Raw genomic sequence first — 20,998 nt, 5'->3', positions numbered from 1 at the left:
CATTAAAATGTTCAGTGTCCTACTTTTTTCCCCACTCACGATTGTAAATGTTTGTCTATGTGGCAACTGTTTGATGGAAAGGGGTGCACATGTTTGTTAACACTTAAATAATTAGTATTAAAAAAAACAGGTCAAAAAGCAACAGTCATATATCTAAATTGTTTTATTAAATATTTATCATATAAAAGCTTAACAGTAACACATCCACATTAACAACATCCCATGAATATTCATCACAAGATAAAACATGACAATATTTCATATTTTTGACATCATTTCAAAGGCAATATGAATATATCATGTATCAAATCTTAAAATAGGGTGACCACACTTTGATTTTTGATGAATAAAGCTTAAATGTAAATGTTAAAGACTGACTTGTTTTCATGTTCCAAAATAAAGAAAGAAAAATGCTTTCAGCTGGGTATGTGCCTGAACCCCTCTGCACTGTTTCCCCTCAGGATTGCCAGCAACCAGCTATTCATATACTCAAATTTACATAGCAGTGTGTTCAAGGGGATTTTCCCCACAGAAATAATACACATAACTGCACATTCTTGTCACCCAAAGCCAAACAATAAAAGCAGCTTCAATCAAAGCAATTTATTTTATTACAGAAACATTGGCGTCTTATCTCTCTCTCTGTCACACAAAGTTCAAACACTAAGATCTGAGAGCAGCACGAGCTTTGTCCAGGATGTCCTTTCTCATTCTCGGGTAATTTGGATGAGCAGCCAGAACCTGTGGACGGAAGCAAAGATGATTCACGGTATAAATACTGATCTAATCTCTCAAACCGTAAACAACCACAGGTGTCTCACCTTATGACACACATCTATGGCGTCAACATGCCTCTTTGCTTTTAAGTAGTTGAAAGCAAGCTTGTACCCTGAAATAAAAACAGACATGACATGTTAGGAATTTAATTGATTTAATCCTTTTAGTCCTTATAAATAGAGCTGGACATGTGATTTTGGTTGACATACCAATAGTTGGGTTCGTCCGATTGCCATATTTCCAAGCCAGTTCATAGTTGAGTGCTGCATCACGGAATGCTTGCTCTTTTTCCATAATGTAGCCCAGATATTCATAAGCTTTATAGCATGACTGTGGAAAAAAAGTGCAATTATTATCACTAAGAAATGTACACAGAAGACAGCCTCTATGTAACAGTGTAACGCAAATCACTAAAATACCGGGAAAAGGTTTTGGACTGTGTGTAACATTCGAGCAGTGACAGTGCTTCCAGGCTGACCTTGTTATGATTGTGGCATCTCTTCAAGAGGTCCCCGGCCATGTCATACTTCCCCGAATGGATGTAAATGTCTGCCAAGAGCAGCCAGCTCTTCTCAAACTCATCGGCGTCAACAATGCTCCAGTTCATCTTAGCTATGCGTTTGAGCTGGTTCCTGGCTCTTGGAGTCTGTTTCAGCATCATATAAGCTGTCGCCATGGCCAACAGTGCTGGCACATGGTCCTTCTGAAGTTAACCAAAGGATCCTGGTTAGACAGGATGGATCTGACAGCACCTCCCCCACTATCCCACTTCCATTTGTTTACACTCAGCTTTACTTAAGTACATAAAGAGTCTCTTTAACAAATACAATTCACATAACTTAACTACAACTGCACAAGCGATGCCATATACTGTCCATGCTCCATTAAAATTCGGCCTGATACAGTGTAGTGTTCAGTTTACAACCAGATGGAATGACTGACATTAAAAGGGGGAGCCTGAATAAATGCACAGCTCCTGGTGTGAGTATATTTACACAAGAGAGAGTGATGTAACTCTGCTACACCATCTGGGGTTTACTTACCTCATTGTTTGCGATCTCTGTGAAAACACTGAGGGCTTTCTCTATATTGGCCTTCTGTTTTGTGGCCAGAATGCAGTAGTTCTCCAGGATGCGGAGCTGTATGTGTCCTCCCGGTGTCTGAGGCTTTAACTCCTTCAGCAGCTTCTCGGCTGTTCTCACGGCAAGCTGCTCCGACTCCTGCTTCTCTGTGGAGTTCCTGGTGAGAGACAAAGTCAGCATTAGAGGGAAGTCTGTAGCTTGGTAAGACCATCCCGATGACGTGAGCTCAACATTCTGTTTTGCTCCGTGTATCAGTCTGGAATTGGTGCCAACCTGCCTTGTATTCAGAAATTAAAATCCAATCGGGGCCAATCAGGGATCCACCTGAGTTCACAACGTAAGCAGCCAATCACGGACCACATTATAGTTGATGATGTAAAATGCAGGCCACAGCTTGCGGAACAGTAACGGTGGCTCCCAATGCAACAAGCGCTAACTCTAACATGAGTAAAGTGAACACAGAAATAGGTGAAGTTACTGCAGAAATAGAGTCAGTAACAACAATTAAGCATGAGTATGCACATGCTGAGTTTCTTGGAGGAAAGGTTTTGCCATTCTTTTGACTGGATTTGGCAAAATCTTGATTTATCCGCTGGTGATGATGATGTTCCCCAGTGTTTTGTTACGCTAATTGGCCGAAGGAGTTTGTCTGTCAAGGCAAGTATTCCCATCCACTGGAAGTGTTAGGGTCAACACCGAGTCCAGACTGATTGCAAGAGCGAAACAGAATGAGCTCATGTCATCAGGATGATCTTACCAGGCTATGAAGTCCAACAAAATAATATAAGCTGTATTAAGGTAGGGTAGGCAGTTTTTTTAAACCCTCATTGGGAAAAAAATTTTTGGTAACCTTAGAGCATATTGTAATTCAAGTGGACTAAGAGAACGCTAGATTTCTGCACCTCCTTTTGGCTCTGTTTTCAGGCTCTAGAAAAACAAGCTTGTGACGGGAGACTTTGACCAATCACAGGCCGTACCATGAACAGGGCATTCTTATTGGCTGTTCTACAAATGCAGATGTGCGTGCACGTTCCTTTTGATGGTGAAACCTGACTCCATTACAGAAAATTCTGCACACAAAATTGCTATTGAAGCATTGGTAACAACTGGCTACACTGCAAAGCAACCCAAAAAGACAGATTTTTAAAAAGAAAGTCTAAATGAAGGTCTGACAATAAACAAAATAAAATGCCAATATTGCCACTTGTTTTAGAGATGGAGAGAAAATGATTCTTATAATTTAGCCTTCTGAGAGTCAAAGGCTCACAGTTGTGGCTTACTCAAGTTCATAGCAGGCCTCCAGGAACGCTGCTCAGCCTTGCTTCCAATTTTTCCCAGTGGCCACTCGCAGTATAGCAACAAAAAATTCCCTGAAAATTCCTGAAGTATTTTCCCCAGTATAAATGAGTATAAATGAGACATCTTAAACTGCTGACAGGACATCTCGAACCGCAAACTAGACCAATATGACTCTTTCTATTAAGAACTTTTAATCCGTGGTGGTTATATTTCTTGAGCTGAAAAAAGCGATTTAAAAATCTGTGACGTCAACGCAATGTAAAGTCTATGTGCCCAGCGGGAACTCACGGGCAGAGCCACTGGGAGAAACACTTCTGCCCATATTCAGCGGGCCACATACTGAGGAAGTAAGCCTGAAAGCTAGAAACTTTTTTTGGCGTATGCACCAGGACTGAATAGGCGCCATCTTGGGGACTGGTACCTTCACAGTATGTCACCCCAAGGGGCTTTACAGACCCACGTTTGCAAAGGAAAAACAACAGTAATTCTCAAAGACCTGCCACCATGTATGTGCAACAGGACAACAATTATGTTCTGGAAGATGGAAATGAATGACTGGTACTCGCGCAGGTGACTGTATAAAGTGTGTGTATGTGCCACTGCTAATCTGGCGGGCTTCAGACAGAGAGAGAAGAGCTGCAGGAGGAGGGCTGTATTTTCAAATTATGGTATGCTTTTTCTAGAAAACTGCCTGCCCTAGCTTTGAGTCTTGAGTCTTAGCATGCTTCTACTGCCACTCACCCAATTTCACCATCTAAATTCTCAAACACTTCTCCTCCCATGGTGTCATTGTCAGGGTTTAGGTAGATTTCAATCATGTTATACACGGCATTTTGACCCCAATCGTTGTCTTTCCGTGCTTTGTTGAAGTGCCGCAGAGCATCATTAGCTTCTCCTGTGTACCTGAGCAGGAAGAAGAACACGTTTAGTCACTAATCTTAAAACAGATGTCGCCATATTCCAAGGAAACACTCCCCCAAACTTACCAAAGATAAAGTCCTTTGCAGTAGTTGAACCCGGGGTCAAACTTAGTCCTGGAAGAATGTTTTTCTGCCATATCAAGAAATCTGGGAACTTCTTCCAATTTCCCGGCCCTCCTCAACAAGTCAATGAGACGTGACAGTGTTGGGTAGTTGTCTGAGAGCAACAGATGTAAGTTGTTATGCTTTCCATTTATAGAAGGTCAAATCATCAATTCACATTTACATCCACTGCAGTTTTTTTGAAATGTGACTCTGTTGCACCTGGTTTACGCTCCAGGAGTTGTTGAAAGTGGAAAACTGCCTGTTCGTAGTCCTGCTTCCTAAACATAATGTCAGCCATCATCTAAGGACAAAAATATGCAAGAAAAAACTTGTATGAACTACCTCCAAAAAAGCTTATGGTTAAAAGTGTGGTCAAAGACCGAAGAAACAAACCAGAGTTGCATCTTCATTAAACTGGTCATTCTTCAAAATGATGCTGCACTGCTCCTGGCACGCATCAGCCTCGTCTAAAGTAAGGAATAACCGTGCCAACTCCAGCATCACCTAGGAAAAAGGAGTGCATGCCTTGGGATTCATGTGACAACATTCCTAGTAGAATAATGTCCTCCAGATAAATCAGACCTTTGCCTTAAAACAAACCATAAACAACTAAGATCACCAAATTTCACAAACACGAGCGCCCGACTCTAAAAGATGCCAGTGCTTGTTGACCACAGCTGCAGTGAGTACACAGAAGGTTTTTGATTCAGCTGCACTGACCTTGCGATCAGTCTCACAATACACAAGAGCTTCTTTGTAGAATTTGACTGCTCTCTCATAGCCCCTCTGACTTGTGTAGTGTTTAGCGATCTCAGCGCATATCTCGGCAGCAAGCTGCTTCTGCACGGCGACGGCGTCAGGCTGCTCCAACTGCACCCGCTTCAGCACCTTGGCCTGCACGTCCCGAGCCTATACATGGCAAAAACACAACCTCACTTTGAAAACAATAACACTGTCTTGATCATGTTACTCTATGACTGTCTTTTTAGGCAGACCAGGAGGATATTTCATACAAACTGTGTAAAGATAGCTGCAAACACTTACTCTTTGTAGGGAAAGTAAAGCTTCCTCATTCTTGTCAACCTTATTCTGGATCTTTGCCAACAGGACCAGATAACGGCAATCATCTGAGAGTGCAGGCAGTTCATTCACTGAGGAAGTCAGAAAAAAAGAGGAGTCAAAGACGCAGCAAAACAACAAACAAAAAACAATCAGCTAAACATAGAGATCGTTTGACTTGCTTTACAAATTCAGGGTTCCTACAGCTTAAAGCAAGTTAGATTTAAGAAGTTTTTCAGACCTTTTCAATGCCAATTGGATTGAAATTTAAGAACAGCTTTACAGTTTTGGCCAAATGTTTATTGTAGCATAAAACATTACTTTTTGTCATGTGCTGGAGACGAAGGTGGAACAGAACTGGGAAATACCTGGCATTTGTTGGCAAGTTTTTTTGGCGGCTTCATGTTTCTCACTCTGCATGTGGGATTCCACTGCCTTGATTGAAAAACCTTTTGCATTAAATGCACAGATTCCAAGCCTTGTGTGCATTGCCTTGTACTGGTTTCTTTGGTTTCTTGGTTAAAGGAACTCTTACCTTTCTTGCATTTCACACAACACTTAGAAAAAATTTCCACAACTCCCGCCTCCCTCCAAAGTCCCATCCCTCTCCTACTGCAACTCCACCACCCTCCAACGGCCTACTCCCCCCTCCTCCATTACGTCCTCATTACGTCTATGATAGACGTAGGCGCTGGCATGGTAACGTTAGATACACAGAAGAGGAGAGCAAGTGTAACGTTACAACCAAGACAATCAAACGCAACCCCGGGGTTTTAAAACTCAACCGGAGTCAGTGATGACTGATGAGTTTTAGAATAAGGTTACAGTACTAACATTAGATAGTTGAGTTAACATTACTAGGAAGATAATGTTAATGTTTCAGAGGCTACGCTACAGTAGGCTAACGTTAGCCATTAGCAACTGGATGGTGTGTTGTCATGTATAACGTTACTAACGAACTGAACTTCTTTATTTGTCCTTTAATGCTACACGAGCGGTTACGTCAGTCAGAGGCCTCCACTTGGGGAAGACAGACAGGACAGGAGAAAACTCTGACCAATCATTGCATTCGGCCTGAATGCAATGATTGGTCAGAGTTTTCTTTGAACCATATGAGAATGGTATAATTATGAGTTTTTATTTCTGGTGGAATTCACTTATATTTTAGTGTGCCATCAGCTTATTAATAGCATTTTAACCTAAACAAAGAAAAATGTACAATTTCCAGAAAGGTAAGTGTTACTTTAAGTAGCCAACTGTGGTTAAATTTGCACTTCTGCATGTTGTCCAGGGTACAGTGACGGCTAGCTAGCAGACAGTGGATCCACTGCTCTGGGCATTTTTAATGGCTATTAACCAATTAGACTGAGATCTTACAATGCAACGTCAGATAAAAAAACAATATTACTTTCAATGTCTTTACGACTTTCGAAAGATATATTTAATACATTTTAATACACAATTAAGGTCTTATTTTTAGAATAATGAATTCAATGCCTTTAAGACTTTAAGGGTCCATGGGAACTCTGAAAAAAGAGACCACTTTGGCATTGCGGTAAACAATCTTTGCTGATATTTTCTTTGTATCTTTGTGTCTTTGCACCATGTTTTTTCTACTGACGCATTATTTTCAAGTGCACAATTTATCATCATGACTAGATTCCCTTGTGGTACTTTTGACGCCAGGAGTTTACTGTGTGTGCAATATAGTGATGTCGTAAGTACCTGGCTCATGGGCCAGAGCTTCTTGCAGGACTCTCTCACAGCGCTGATATTGCTTCATCTTCATCAGCAGTTCAGCGAGGTCATAGCGCAGGAAGTTCTGTTGCTCCGTCTTCAGGGCCGCTTCATAGTAATTTATTGCCTGTGTAACAGCAACCTTGAGTCAACACTGTTTTTTTCCGCTGTGAGTTGATCGTGTTTGTCTTTACATGAGTGTGCAACACAAACCTTGACGTAGTGATGAGTCTTGACCAGGGCTTTCCCAATCTTGCTTGCTAAAGCACCATCTTTGGGGTTTTTCTTCAGAGCATGTTCATAGACCTCAATGGCTTTCTCAGGCTGAGGATAAACACATGACATGGTGAAGTGGTGTCGCAAGTTGTTGTTGGTTTGAAGTTTTTATAAATATTATTCAGGAAGTCTAATACATTTCATTGATTACAAATAGTTCAGAACGTGCAGTAAACACCTTAAGGTTAGGACATTTTCTGATAATCGGGGCTGTAAAATCTATTTTTAGCCTTGAATGGCAACATCTTACCTATCACCACAACCACAGTATGTGTCAACATGCCTGACCTCCCTTATAATCATGTAGGTGACCGTACTTCCTGCTCTTTGACGTCCTGATTCATTCAAACAAACGTTACTCACCTACATGCAGGCACAATGTGTCCCTTTTCGTTGTTAAGCACTATTTCAACTTTCTGAGGAGAATTTTGTTGTTATTTACGATTATAGGGATTAGCTCACTAATGAGAAAACTGTTTTCTTCAATTATTTCTGCGGTATTACCTAGTTGATGTATATGCTTCTTTCCCTTTAACCTCTTTCCTCCTTTGTATACTGTAAATAAAATACCGTGTCACAATGATCCCCTGTAAACTACCATGCTGTGGGTGTATTTCAAATACTTGATTCTTATCTAGTCCTAAACATAGCTGTAAACATAACTTCTTCATCTTTCTTATTCTCAACACATTATTTTCCAGAACATTTAACTTCTTCTCTGATATTTGAGATGTCATCTTGAAAACTAGTGTACAATCTTCCAGGTTTTCCAGGACACATGGACAACTGACAAAAGGCCCAACTATTCAGATAAATGCATTTTAACTCTGTGTAGCAAATGACAGAAGTTTGATAGCTCACTCCCCCATCACTGTGGTCGATTCCTGACCTGCCATAAATGGGCTCCTCTTCTTTTTTTTTAAATATTTTTTGGGGCATTTTTGCCTTTAATGCACAGGACAGGTAAGTATGAGGGGGGGAGAGAGAGGGGGGATGACATGCAGCAGGGGGCCATGAGCCAGATTCGAGCCCGGGCTGCTGCGGCAACAGCCTTGTACATGGGGCGCCTGCTCTACCACTAAGCCACCGACGCCCCAATGGGCTCCTCTTTGAGGAATATGTGCAGTAACGTTCTGGAGCGTTCCTTGTGCATTTTCTTTATTTTACAGAAAAGCCTCACCCAAAACTTTGGAGTTTCATCATACTGCTCTCAAAAGGCAAGGATTAGAAACGGGACGTTGTGTGCTCCTATATTCTCATCATCTAAGGTAAGACCTTGGTGATGAGCCTCATTACAGCAGAATGATAAAGATCAGAAAACAGGAAGGCTCCCTTACATGTACGGTAAAAACAGGAATGTAGAAGCATAATGAAACTCGGAACAGTAGTGATAACATTGCATGAGGGCTGCACGTGCATAACTCTATTTATAATCTCTCTATCAAGGACAGCTTTTCAGGTTCATATGGTTTAAGAGAAGTGAGATTTAAGACTTTTTAAGACCTTTTCAATGCCTCTCGGTTTTATATATTTAAGCGAATTTTACATTAACCAAAACTGAACACAACACATTAACTGACATCAATTATGTAGGGTTAGGGAAAATTTTGCACTTTTGTTTTAACATTTTTTGGGGGGGGGGGATACCTGACATTTGTTGGTAAAACTTGGCAATTTTGTGTTTCTCACTCTGCATATTGGATTCAACTGCCTTGTTTCCTATCGTGAGTTTGAAAAACTTTTTGGTCAAAACACACAGAGGCTCAAATGCACCGCCTTGCTGTGCCATGGTTTCAGCCATGCCGCAAAATCTTGATAAAATAGCCAATTTTTGTTGAATTTGCACTTTGACATGACGCATAGGGTAGAGTGACGGCTAGCTAGCAGACAGTGGATCCTCTGCTCGGAACTGTAAACAAAATATAAGTGATGTTGGTTCCACTGCCCGATCTGTGTGATGTTAATGTGAGAGGCATACTGTAAATTATCTAAGAAAAACAGATGTTACCAGTTATTTTGAGATTTTAAAATGCAACATCTTAAAAATAAAATTCAAAAATCATACTTTGCATTTCTAAGCATATTTAAGGCTTTTGAAAGATTGATTTAAGACATTTTATCACACCAATCAAGCCTTATTATATATTAATAAATTCAATGCCCTTTAAGACCTTTTAAGGATCTGTGGGAACCCTGTTCGTTACACTTCTGACTTTTTGGAAAAGGTATAAAAAGGCTTAGCTGAGATAAAACTGGGATTCGACAACTCATTACAAAAAAATATGCTTATTCAAATCATGTAGCACCTTCAAAGCCATTTTAAGTCAGTAAGTCAATATCCATACAAATCAGTTGTTATATGTGACACAAAAGATCTCACATGAATGAATCACATCACATCTCCCACTTACCTCTTGAATGTTCATGTAGGCATCACCTAGTAAGAGATATGTGTGAGGGCTGGGCAGCTTCTCCACCATTTCTCTGGAGAAAAGACAGAGACATCACATCACATATGGTGTGCTTCATTATGCAGGCATACTGTATGTCTCTGCTGGTCTGAGGTTCAGTCATGCTTTACTAGGTCTCAGCTGTTAATACATGTAGCATCAGAGACCAGCAGAGGACTGGAGGCAACTGTGCACATTTCACCTTTACTGGATGAATGGCTTGGGTTAAATTTTTATTGAATTTACTTTATGCTTGTGGTCGTCTAAATCCTACTACAGACGCAGCTGGATGAAATGTTGGCGCACTACGGCTGGATATACTAGAGTCACATATTTAATTAAGTTTCAGCCATTACCGTTCAGACAAACATTTACAATGCATTAGGTTTCAGAGAGTATAGTCGCTCATATGTTCAGCTACTATCTCACATCAAGATTTCAGTTCATGCTTTTTTTTCGTCATTTGGATCCAAATTTACGGCTCACCTATAACAGCTCGCATACAGACGTTTCTCTTTTCTGTGGTTCAGATATATTTCTGCCATTTTCTCCTTGGCTTGGATGTAGTAGGGCTGCTCAGGGGTAATGTTTCTGAGCATACTTAGTGCCAGCTCCGTGTCACCACGCAGCAGGGCCAGGTCCGCATTGGCAATAGTGACACGTAGTTCCTCCGGGGTTCCTGAGAACTCATTGATGGCATCCTGCATCACCTTTGTTGCTTCATGCTGAAATATTAAACCCATTTATAAGTCAATGAATCCGAAATTAAATTGTCTACACTGAGCTTTAATAAAGACTACTTTAAATGAAACAGGACAGTATCATATACAAGCCTTCTTACATCAAAACTCGTAATGTTACCTGCTCTCCGTTGAGCCACAGGGCCTCAGCTAACTCCAAAAACACAGAGAGACAGTCAGCAGGACTCAGCTCAATCTTCTTGCTTTTGGACTTGGACGAGGATCCAGCTCTGCGAACACCTGGAAGACTCATGGCCATCTGCAGTGTCTTAATTGCCTCTGTCAGCTCACCCATCTTCTTCTTAGCCTGAGCCTGGATCAGGTGGTACAACGGATGCTCTCGAATCTGGAATGGACAAGAAGTCATGACCTATTTTATTAACTAATATCAGGATGTGTGAAAATTCTGTTGTTGAGTTCCTGATTGTAGCAGCATTGACCACAGAAGTCTTTTTGATCATCCTTATCCACTTAAACTGTCACTGACATTGATTCTGAATTAATTTGACTTACTCTCAAACTACTGCAGCTTTTAAGAGGCCAAACCTGACTAAGTAAACAATTCTTAACTGCTGGCATTTAATACACACTGCTAAAAAAATATCCTGAAAATTCCCTTCTGTTGACGCCAAGGGTTTTTTTGTTTACCAGATGTGACTCCGACATCGTTTTCTGTATTACTATACTTCTGTAACTAACTATAAATCAAGCAATCTCTGTTTGTGTGTCCTTCACATATCGTGGGAGTCGTTAATCTGATCTACTTCACACTTGGCGGGTGTATTGCTGGCAAATTTGGTGCAATTAGGACACGCCACACATATAATATTAATAAACTTTCAATAAACAAGTGAACACTGCTGTGCAGAGATGGGGCGGGGCTTCAGGGCTCTGTAGACTGAGTTCACTTTACTGCTGAATGCTGGATACTAACATTAAAATCAAACTCTTTTCACTTCCCTGGAGTCAACAAGCATGAGCATACAGACGGAGTGCCACAATGCAACTGCAACTCAAACTGCATAAGTTTGACATACTAAATTAAACCACACACAAAACACTTCTGCTAAGTAAATCCGTGTTCTACTCTATAATGCAGTGGTTATGTCAAAGCAAGTGATTAATATGCTTAATTGGAAATTATGATCTCTGCTAGGTGTATTTCAGCTGTATTTCTGACCATGAGTAGCTGCAACTTGGGTGTGTTTTCCAGGGGCTGTTTAGTGATTTGGAGGCCCCGGGCAAATGCTGTCTTGCTTTACTTTTTCACCCTTTTTCCAACTGGGAATGCTGGTATTGGACGTGGCAAACTTTTGTTTGTACAATCAATTTTCAAGAAGGCTGAATGCATCAATACCAGAGCCAAAGAAATCAGCCCATTCTGAACAGGCATGTTTAAACGGGCACTGGATCAGTGCCCTTAATTGTTACAGAACATGGTGGCCAAGCTGCAGTGTATTTCACATTTTCTGTGAGTCAAATAAGAGCCTGAACACATTCTGCCTTGTAAAGATTTAGCAGCTAATAACACTGCCCATGATGATGGGGATCTTACCTCAAAGTTATGGCTGAGGCAGAGTTCAAGAGACTGGGAACACAACGTGAAGTTACCCTGCAATAGATGGATCTGTGCCATCAGCAGATGAGCATCAGCATGAGAAGGACACTGGTCCAGGCAGTGTTGTAGACTGCTCTGAGCAGCATCAATGTCACCTAAATGAACACAGAGGTGATGTAGTTTAAAACAGCATTTGCAGAAAAGAACCCAAAACATATTTTGAATACAGTGCTCACCAGACTGGTATCTGACTTTGGCTAGCAGGAAGACCCCTTGGGGGAGACCTGGTACAATCTTGACCACAGTATCCAACAATGTGGCACAGTGCTGGAGCTGAGGAGCTGGAGGCTGGCCTTGGGCTGGAGGCTAAAACATGAACCGTTAAAGTTTTATTAACTGCAGAGATCCACAGACTTTTTTACGATGAGTCTCACTACAACAGAAAACATATCCCTAACATACATTCCCAAAATCTTTTAAGTTAAAAACATGATCATAAGTGGCAAAATAAATTCATAACTGACTGAGGCTCTCCTGCACTGCTGAAATTTAAGGCATTTACATAGAAATTTTAAGGATCAACAGACACCCTGTCACTAATGAGTCTCCCAGTCGTACCGTAGCAGGACACAGTGCAAGGTATTCTTTGACAATGTCCAACAGGAAGTCGGGGTTGAGCTTCTCAAAGTACTCCACTCCCAGAGGCAGACCCTGCAGGGTGGAGAAGTGTGTATCCACTGCATCATTCAACAGGTTGGTCACCTCTTCCTGAGGCCGACGCTTTTTCACTGCCAGAACGGCACGTAGGTATAGTAACTCCTGGGGGTAAAAAAAAGCATAATAAATTAGTCTAAAACATGATAAGCGTAATTCTCTGGGATACTCTTTCTAGGGGGAAAGACATGTCATAGAGTTAGCTTTTATAAAGAGACATTACCCCTGACTTTCCAATAGATTGTTGGATCTCTGTGAGAAATTCCAACTGTTGCTCTGCGTCTTCAAGGTGGCCCTCCATCAGCTGGCAACGAATTATACCTGCGTAATGAAAATGAAAACATAGATATATCTTCACAACTGAAAAATGCACGTATGGTCCTTGAACATCATGTAGACAGTAGATTAATATTTGTAACACGTTACCAGTCAAAGCAGAAACACTTGTCTCGTCCAAACTCATGGCTGTCTTGTACCACTTCATAGCCTCCTTGGTTCTGCCCTGAAGCACCATCTGGTAGCCTAACTCTGTGGCTAAATCCGAATCCCCTGATGCCACAGAAAAGGCTCGTTCCACCATCCTAAACGTCTGCTCGATCAATTTCTCATTTCGCCCACACTGTAACAAAAAGAAAACTCTAAATGCTGAAATTCCATGCAAATCAAACAACTCTACAAAAGTAAAGATAATCAAAACTGTTGCATTAAGAAAAAAAGAACACTGAAAATTGTCTTACAACACGGGTGAAGGCTAGAGACATCCTATAGAAAAGCTCTGGGTTGCGTGGTTCCAGAATCTCCAAGCTGCTGGTGAGGTTTGAAAGCTGCTTTACCGACTGCCAAGGAGGGTAAAAAAAAAAAACAGCTTCTGTAAACTGATCAGCTCCATCATGAATGCCAGTATGTTATTTTAATGCCTACTGATTTGCATTCAAAGTATGAACATGTGAAATAGTGAGCTTTACCTCAGGAATATCTCCATCTCTACATAAAGAATGTAGAGCTAGCATCCGCAGTGCCTCCAGGTTATTTTTATCCTTCTGTAAAAGCCTGAAATATGACACAAGGTGCCGTGAATGAGTCCATCTCCTACACTTAACACACTTGGATTTCCTTGATTAATAGTAATAGAATATATGATACTGCTGCAGTACTGTGTTGAGCACCTTGACAAATAACATTAAAACTAAAAGGAACTGTGAAGGATGTATACTGTATGCTGCCTGCACCCCTCCCACTTCACAACATCCCAGTCAGGGCACCACAGCGACCCTAAGCTTGGCGCAACTTGAGTAATCACCTTTCTTCCTGCTCAACAAACTTGCAGCAGTGAAATCCTTGGAATTGTGTTAGACTTCTGCACTTTGGCTCAAAGGCCTTTTTATGCTGTCTGACACTGGCCAAGGTCCAAAGGGGCAAGCACAAACAATGGCTTAATCAGTATGCACTGGTTTGAGGCATCATGCTAGTGTTTCATTTGCACTTGAATGCTGAGCTGTTTGTAAAGGCAGACTGTGTTTCTTATACATCCCTGGCAGAGATTACAAATGTTTTTTTGCGCTTTGTGATCTCAGCAGAGACACTGTAACCCTCGTGTTAGCTTGCACTGAGAAAGACATGGCCTGTGTATGATTTGGGAGAAACCTCCTAACCACCTTATCAGTTACCTGTGTGCTGCATCTATGGTTTGCTCCCAGTCTTGAAGGCTGAGCAGCAGGTTCATCTTCTTGATGAGAGCAGGCAAGAACCCAGGGAAACTAACGATGACCTGGTTAACCATCTCCAGCGCTCCGGAATAGTTCTGACGATATTCATAGTATTGTGCCTAGAACAGAAAAAATGTTACTTAGGGTGTATAATACATCCATGCTAGTACAAAATATCACTGTTACTTTAAAAACCAGTACCAAGTCTTAAGGTAATAAACCTAACAAGAACATCAATTGAAGCAGTATTTCAAAAGTTACGGAGGCATAATCCAAACCGTTGTGTCCAAAAGAGTTGAAAAGAACATATTTCATATGCTGAATGGAATAGCTGAACTACACTGTAAAAATACACCAATCACAGTGTTGGCAAGGGACACATCAAATAAAAGAAAAAAATTAGAAATGCAGCAAGTACTAAAAGAGGCATAGGAAAAATAAGAAAAGATAGCATCTTAACATATTCAGCTGTGACTGAGGAAGACTATTCAATATGGGTTTCTAATCCCCATCTCACCTTTCCCATCAGGGCAAAAACATCTGCTCTCTCCTTCAGTCCCTCATCGAAGTACTTTCCAGCCTTTCTGGCGTAGGCGTCTTTACCAGATGTCACATCTATCCAGGCTTTTAGGATTATCCCCTGGACAACAAATATCAGCCCAAATGTAGAGTGAAAATAGTTGAGAAGCCAGAATGCCCCTGTTATAATTAATACACTTCAAGACTGATGCAAGTAATACTGATGCATCTCTCAAATGTATAACAAAAATGTCATTCTTACCTCTCTAGAGTTGTTGGAGAGTTTGATCATTCTCTCAATGTACTCCCTTGCTTTATCATTACGCCCCAATAGCCAGAGAAACATCCCAGCATAGTACAGACTCTTGGGAGATGCACTTTTACGATCTTCTTTGACCTTGGCATCTAGTTCTTGTATGACTTCTCGGTCTGTAAATACAAAGACAATTATTACTGTATTACCAACAGGTGTGTCCAATCCTGTAAAAGACGCTGTGCAAATATATGAGACATGAATAAATAGGATTATCTATGCTGATTTACCTGGGTGTGCCTTTTTTCTCTCAGCATAGACAAGTGCCATTAATGTGCAGAGAGACACATCTCGGCTATCTCTTATTGTGTCCAACTCTGCTGTGGCTTCTTGAATTTGATCTGAAGTAAGAAATAAAACGAGTGTATGTATGACAGATGGCAAAGAGACAGTAGTCTAACCAGAAATGGCATATATCATTATTTCTATTTCATTCACTCAAGCTTACTTTGCATAAGGGTGCCATATGCATGGAAAAAACTGTAGATGGGATCATTGCCGAATTTTCTCTGTGCAGCTTCTGCAGCGTTTGCAGCGTGGTTGAAATACTTGTCATAGCAGTAATACCTGATCAGAGCCTGTGGGAAAACAGAAAGAAGACACAGCATTTGTAGTTTAGAGGTAGTGATAGCTAACAGCAACAAAAAAGGTTTGATAAATACGCTGCTGCAATCAATGTTGTGTCAGTACAGAACAAAGTAATGTAACGTCAAAGTTAAAACAGGAACCCTGCGTTTAGCTTCAGTAGGTTAGCTAACTTAACGTCATCGATGTTAACGTTAGCCGCTATCATTTCTTCGGCACTACCATAGCTATTATGATTTTTAATCATTTCGAAAGGTCTGACGAAAGTTCCTCTCTTATTTATAGCTAACTAGGTTACTTCTCTGTATCATTTTGCCACAACCCGGACTGCTTTAGCGTTTTATCTGGAGCCTTCAGTTGCTAAGTTAAATTACTAGAACACGTTAGCTTACCAGCGTTGTCTCTTCATCCTCCATCTTGGCTGAGACGCTTTGTGGTTAAACGGTAAGTTAAATGGCGTTATAATAAATGACCATCAACTCCCTTTGCATTGTACTTTAGCATAACAACGATATTATAGCAGTTTTCGTTGTGTTTTCGCCATCTTGCATCGAGTCCCTAAGCGTTGCCCGGTAACTTAGTAACCCCTACGTCACAGAGTGTTCTTAAACCCTGAGATTTTCCTGTCAGGCACCGCTTCCTCGCTATCTGATTGTACACCCTGCCTCGTTTAGTATATTGACATATAATTGATATCTTTCTTAATGATTATTCGTTAGTTTGTTTCTGTATCCTTTAATATTTACTTGGTAAGGTTCGTTTGGGCAATGGTTTGTGAAAAGTGTCAGTCTCTTAGCCTGGTGGCGAGCCTGAAAGACGAAATTTAGGGAATATAAAACACAAAAACCGCCATCTCTATAATATAGACGCGCTAGTGTCGCCATTGTATCTCTAGGTGGCGTACTCATCCCTTTATAAAATGAGATACTATTAAAATTACTACTACCACCAGCTGCTACAGTACTACAACTACTACTACTACTACTACTACTACTACCACCACCACCATTACTACTAATAATAATGTACCAATGATAATGATAATTCGGATGGTGGTAGGAAGTGTAGGAGTGTTTATCGCCTTTATATGAACTAATTGTTGGATTTTACCATGAGCCATGTAACACAAAATAGAAAGTCAAACAACTTGAAGCAACATGCAGAAAAAAATATTGCATGTCAAAGCAGGTTAAATCTACTTTGAATATATGGAAATTGTTTCAGGGAGCTCAGTGGCTTGGGTTACACTCAGTGAGTTTGGATTATGTGACCACAGGGCTTGTTTACCAGAGCTACAGTGTTTAACCTCCTCAGAAATACATTGAAAGTTGATGTCAACAACTTCTCCTATTTTTGTTTATGTGTAGGCTAATAGAAACTATATAACCCGACAACACATTTGGTGCAAATTGACACCTATTAACGCATCTTTATAGTTTACCATGTACAGTGGAAACATATTTCCATCCAGCCAGTGGTGGTAATTGGTGGCCCAATGTTATGCAACACCATGCATTGACCGTGACGTATGAACTCCTGATGTCTGCAGTGTTGAGTCCATGACAGGAGCTGCCAGTGTCCAGCATGGGTGCAACTGTTCCAAGAGAGACCTTTCCATGCCTTGTCAGATACTATTTAGCACTAACTCTGGCACATAATCATTACTCTCTGCAGCACACATCAATGGAAGAGTAAATCAGGTTGGTATTGAGCTCTGAGCATGTGCAGCAATGGGGAAAGTGTGTAATGTGCCATACAATTTAGCTCACAGTTTTGAGCCTATACTGCTAGGGGTTATTTTACCAGAATAAATGTGCATGATTGATAACATTATCGATTTCATTTGAACAATTTTGTATTTATTCATTCATTAATCCAAATTAAATTAATTAGATTTTCCATAACACTCACACAGAGTCGTTACATGGTAGATAATCAAGGTGTTGTTCTTGGCAAAGAGCAATAAATACTGCATGTGTTGTTGCACTTACAAAGAATGCATTTGAAAACCTATTAGAGGAAAGACTGTGGAATATGTACCCCCTGGGATGCAGTGCTATAGCATTCTAATGGCTATATCCATTGTGGTTTGTACAGACCATTATTGATCAAAGAGCCATGCCCAATAACACAAGCAGCTCACTTGCAAATAAACTATTTTATTAAGCCTTTTTTCCATATGTGTTAGTTTAAATTTGATTGCATAGCACTTAAGTCCACATACATGCATGTACTAATTTACCCCTTTGATATACAACATATTATGTTGATGATCTGTTTTCTTACAAATTTGTGTATTTGACAAGGTGTTGTCTAAACTGCGGTATTTGTGTTTGTGTGTGTGTTGTGAGTTACTGAGGGAGTGGTTCACTTGAAACTGTTTGCGTGTGTGCGATATAGCGGTTGAGAGAAAAGTGAGTGTGTCAGTCTGTGTGTCTGTCTATTAGCACATTGGGAAGGTAGGGGGGTACTCACCAGAACCTAATCTAATGGGATTTTCCTCCCATCTTTCTACAGCAAATGAAATTACAGAGCTGCAGTGGGCAGCATTCTCAGATTTCCCTGTGAATTCTTTCCTTCCCATGACTCTCCATGCATGCCAGTGGCGAGCTCCAAAGCCAAATAGGCATCCTTTCACATATAACATGTCCACATATTATTGCCAAGCTTGCGAGACTCCCCGGGTGGGGACGGCAGACCAACTTCCGACCTTCCACCCTAATGCAGTCTAACAAAGGAGCTTGATGTCATGTTGCTGGGCAACCGGCAAGGAGAATCTGCAGAATCATTCTTGATTTACTGGTCATTAAAATGGGCAATCTGTAACCCCACCTGTTGCCATCGGTGGAGCTGTGTGCTGGTTTCAGTCATAGGCTACATCTCAAAATATATTGGCTTTCTTACATCAGACATTATGGGCAAATATTTCTTTTACACAATATGAATATTTTGACATAACCTAAATAACTGCCAGGTTTTTTTCTATGATGTCTTGAACTCTTCTGGCAAACATTTATTCAGAGACAGTTTGCTTGTTCTGCTGTCTGGCTTGTCAGGAAAACAACATGTGAGCCATAAAGTACTGTGTGTGGGTGTGGTGCAAACTGATAATCACATCATTGGGAGACAGTATGGCAGGAATAATCAGCACTTTGCCATCAGCCTCTTGTTTACTGCCCTCAGGAATCAGCAGCCACAAAACGTAAAAGCAACGTTGGACTGTAATGAATATTTGGATTGTTATTAATAATTAATAAAATGTTCCACCCACTTAAGATGCTAATAGTTTCCGGCAGGAGCCACAGTACGCACTCAGAAACCAGATTTGAGCATCTTGCACAGATGTCTCCTAAAACATACTGCACACCGACGTGAAAATATCACAAACCTTTGCACATTTTCAGCTCTGAGGCTCCTTTCTTGGCCATGAGTAACTAAAAAAATTTGGAGACCTTTTTACACATAATATTTTGTCACGTCACGATTTGCTCAAAGTCAAACATTCATAAGTGCTTCAAGAGATTAATACAAGTTGAGCCATTTACAGTTTGAGTGCTCATTACATTTTGCACATGAAATGGACACTGATAACTTCAACATTTTACAGGTTCCGAAATGACAGTAATGCCGATTGCGGTTTGGTAGCTATCAGCATTGTAACAATCATAAAGCGTCTGACTGTAAAAGCTGAAGCTTAATGCCTCTGGCTGTGGTCGGCACTTAGATCCATATCTTAAATCTAAATCCTTTCACTAAACTGGAAGTTATAACAACAGTCTGATTACTCATCAATTTCATTCAACTATGATCATGAATCCTTACCTGCCTGATGTCAGTGTTTACCAGCTAAGGTGGAGCAATGGCTCCTAAAAATGCAGCTATAAAATATATATAAATATATATGTATATAAATAACAACAATAAAAACTCAACAAAAGAAAATAATCACTTGTTCATGACACATGCGGTTGTTCTTCCACTGTCTAGTAAGACGTTGCAACTTTCACATCGTTGGGAGCAGCCAAACATCGAACCCCAAAATGCAGTCTGTGAAATAAATAAATAAATGAAAAACCAAAAATCCCTCATGAATGAATCACTCAGGAAATAGTGTCACCAGATACATTTTCATTCATGCCTGTCAGGGAAGAGAGGGAGGCAGCTTTTGACAGTAAATTTTGAATGAGTGTAGATTAATGTGATTCAGCTGTCTACCAATCTGGAAATCCATCAGTGAAAAAAAAAAAAAAAAAAAAAAAATCTAGATTGCAGAATCTGTCTTGAGAGACTAGCTGTCTACTTACAATTAAACATAATAATTACTGCACATTCATAATTGTCAGGTTAAGATAGGCAAAGCTAGACTGGCTAACCTATGTTTAAGTAAAATACCTCTATGGAAAAATAATAAGTATGTGGAAAAATATTAATAGATAATTTTACACCAGTTCAGTTAGTTTCCTGTGAATAAAAGTGTGCATATCACAGTATATGAAATATAAGACACAGTTAGTGTTTGAACAAGAAAATTGCTTCAAACTTAAAGAAATGTAAGCACTTTGCATGGGTAAATAAGGCATACAGTCTTAGAAATAAGAGTTCCAGCAGAGTTCTTCCTGAGGGACTAAGGTTGTCCCCAGAACCATTTGCTTCTGAGTAATCCTTTTCTAAAGACAGGGTTCTTCAATGGTCCCTTGAAAGACTAAGCCATTAAGAGCCCCTTTCATCCAAAGAAAAAAACGTTCGAGGGTTCTGTTGGGACAAAGGTTCCCCTAAGAACCTTTTTTGGAAGAAATACTTTTTCAAGGATTGTTGAATGAATAGCTGTTAAATAATCCCCACCCATCTATGTTTCAATTTTTTTTTTTTTTAAATGTAGACCTATCTGGAATCCCCTTAATCAGTTAGTTTTACCACTGATACCTTTACCATGATTTCATTCCATACAATAGTTAATTGTGTACCTGTATTGAACAGACACTGCAGCAACTCTGACATGGTGTTTTGGATTTGTCAAGTATTCTAGTATCAGTAAGCAAGACGAGCCTTAAAGAAGTGCCTCTTGTTGTGAACACTACCCCTGAAGGAACAACCCCTTAAGAGTAAAAAAGGGTGCATAAAAAGTCAGGCAAACCTTAAACTTTAAAGTAAAACATAA

The 20,998-nt window shown here is 40.3% G+C and overlaps 1 protein-coding gene across 1 annotated transcript; it reads right to left on the bottom strand.

The window, feature by feature from the left end:
• Nucleotides 1-148: 148 nt before the first annotated feature.
• On the bottom strand, nucleotides 149-16,428 carry ttc21b (tetratricopeptide repeat domain 21B). Its single transcript, XM_033612769.2, has 29 exons — nucleotides 16,233-16,428; nucleotides 15,704-15,833; nucleotides 15,486-15,596; nucleotides 15,205-15,371; nucleotides 14,941-15,063; nucleotides 14,385-14,542; nucleotides 13,683-13,767; nucleotides 13,455-13,553; nucleotides 13,144-13,336; nucleotides 12,941-13,038; nucleotides 12,622-12,822; nucleotides 12,240-12,369; nucleotides 12,001-12,158; nucleotides 10,567-10,791; nucleotides 10,192-10,430; nucleotides 9,667-9,739; nucleotides 7,193-7,303; nucleotides 6,968-7,106; nucleotides 5,228-5,334; nucleotides 4,904-5,092; nucleotides 4,577-4,687; nucleotides 4,403-4,484; nucleotides 4,145-4,295; nucleotides 3,900-4,061; nucleotides 1,821-2,016; nucleotides 1,256-1,480; nucleotides 987-1,107; nucleotides 822-889; nucleotides 149-741 (listed from the first exon to the last, which is right to left on the bottom strand). The coding sequence occupies exons 1-29, from the start codon at nucleotides 16,254-16,256 to the stop codon at nucleotides 664-666; spliced, it is 3,954 nt and encodes a 1,317-aa protein (XP_033468660.2). The 5' UTR covers nucleotides 16,257-16,428; the 3' UTR covers nucleotides 149-663.
• Between the last annotated feature and the right edge of the window lie 4,570 nt (nucleotides 16,429-20,998).

The sequence above is a fragment of the Epinephelus lanceolatus genome, chromosome 14 (assembly GCF_041903045.1).
Source record: "Epinephelus lanceolatus isolate andai-2023 chromosome 14, ASM4190304v1, whole genome shotgun sequence".
Classification (NCBI taxonomy): Eukaryota; Metazoa; Chordata; class Actinopteri; order Perciformes; family Serranidae; genus Epinephelus; species Epinephelus lanceolatus.
The sequence above is the reverse complement of the archived record's forward strand: the minus strand, read 5'-3'. Positions and strand labels throughout refer to the sequence as shown.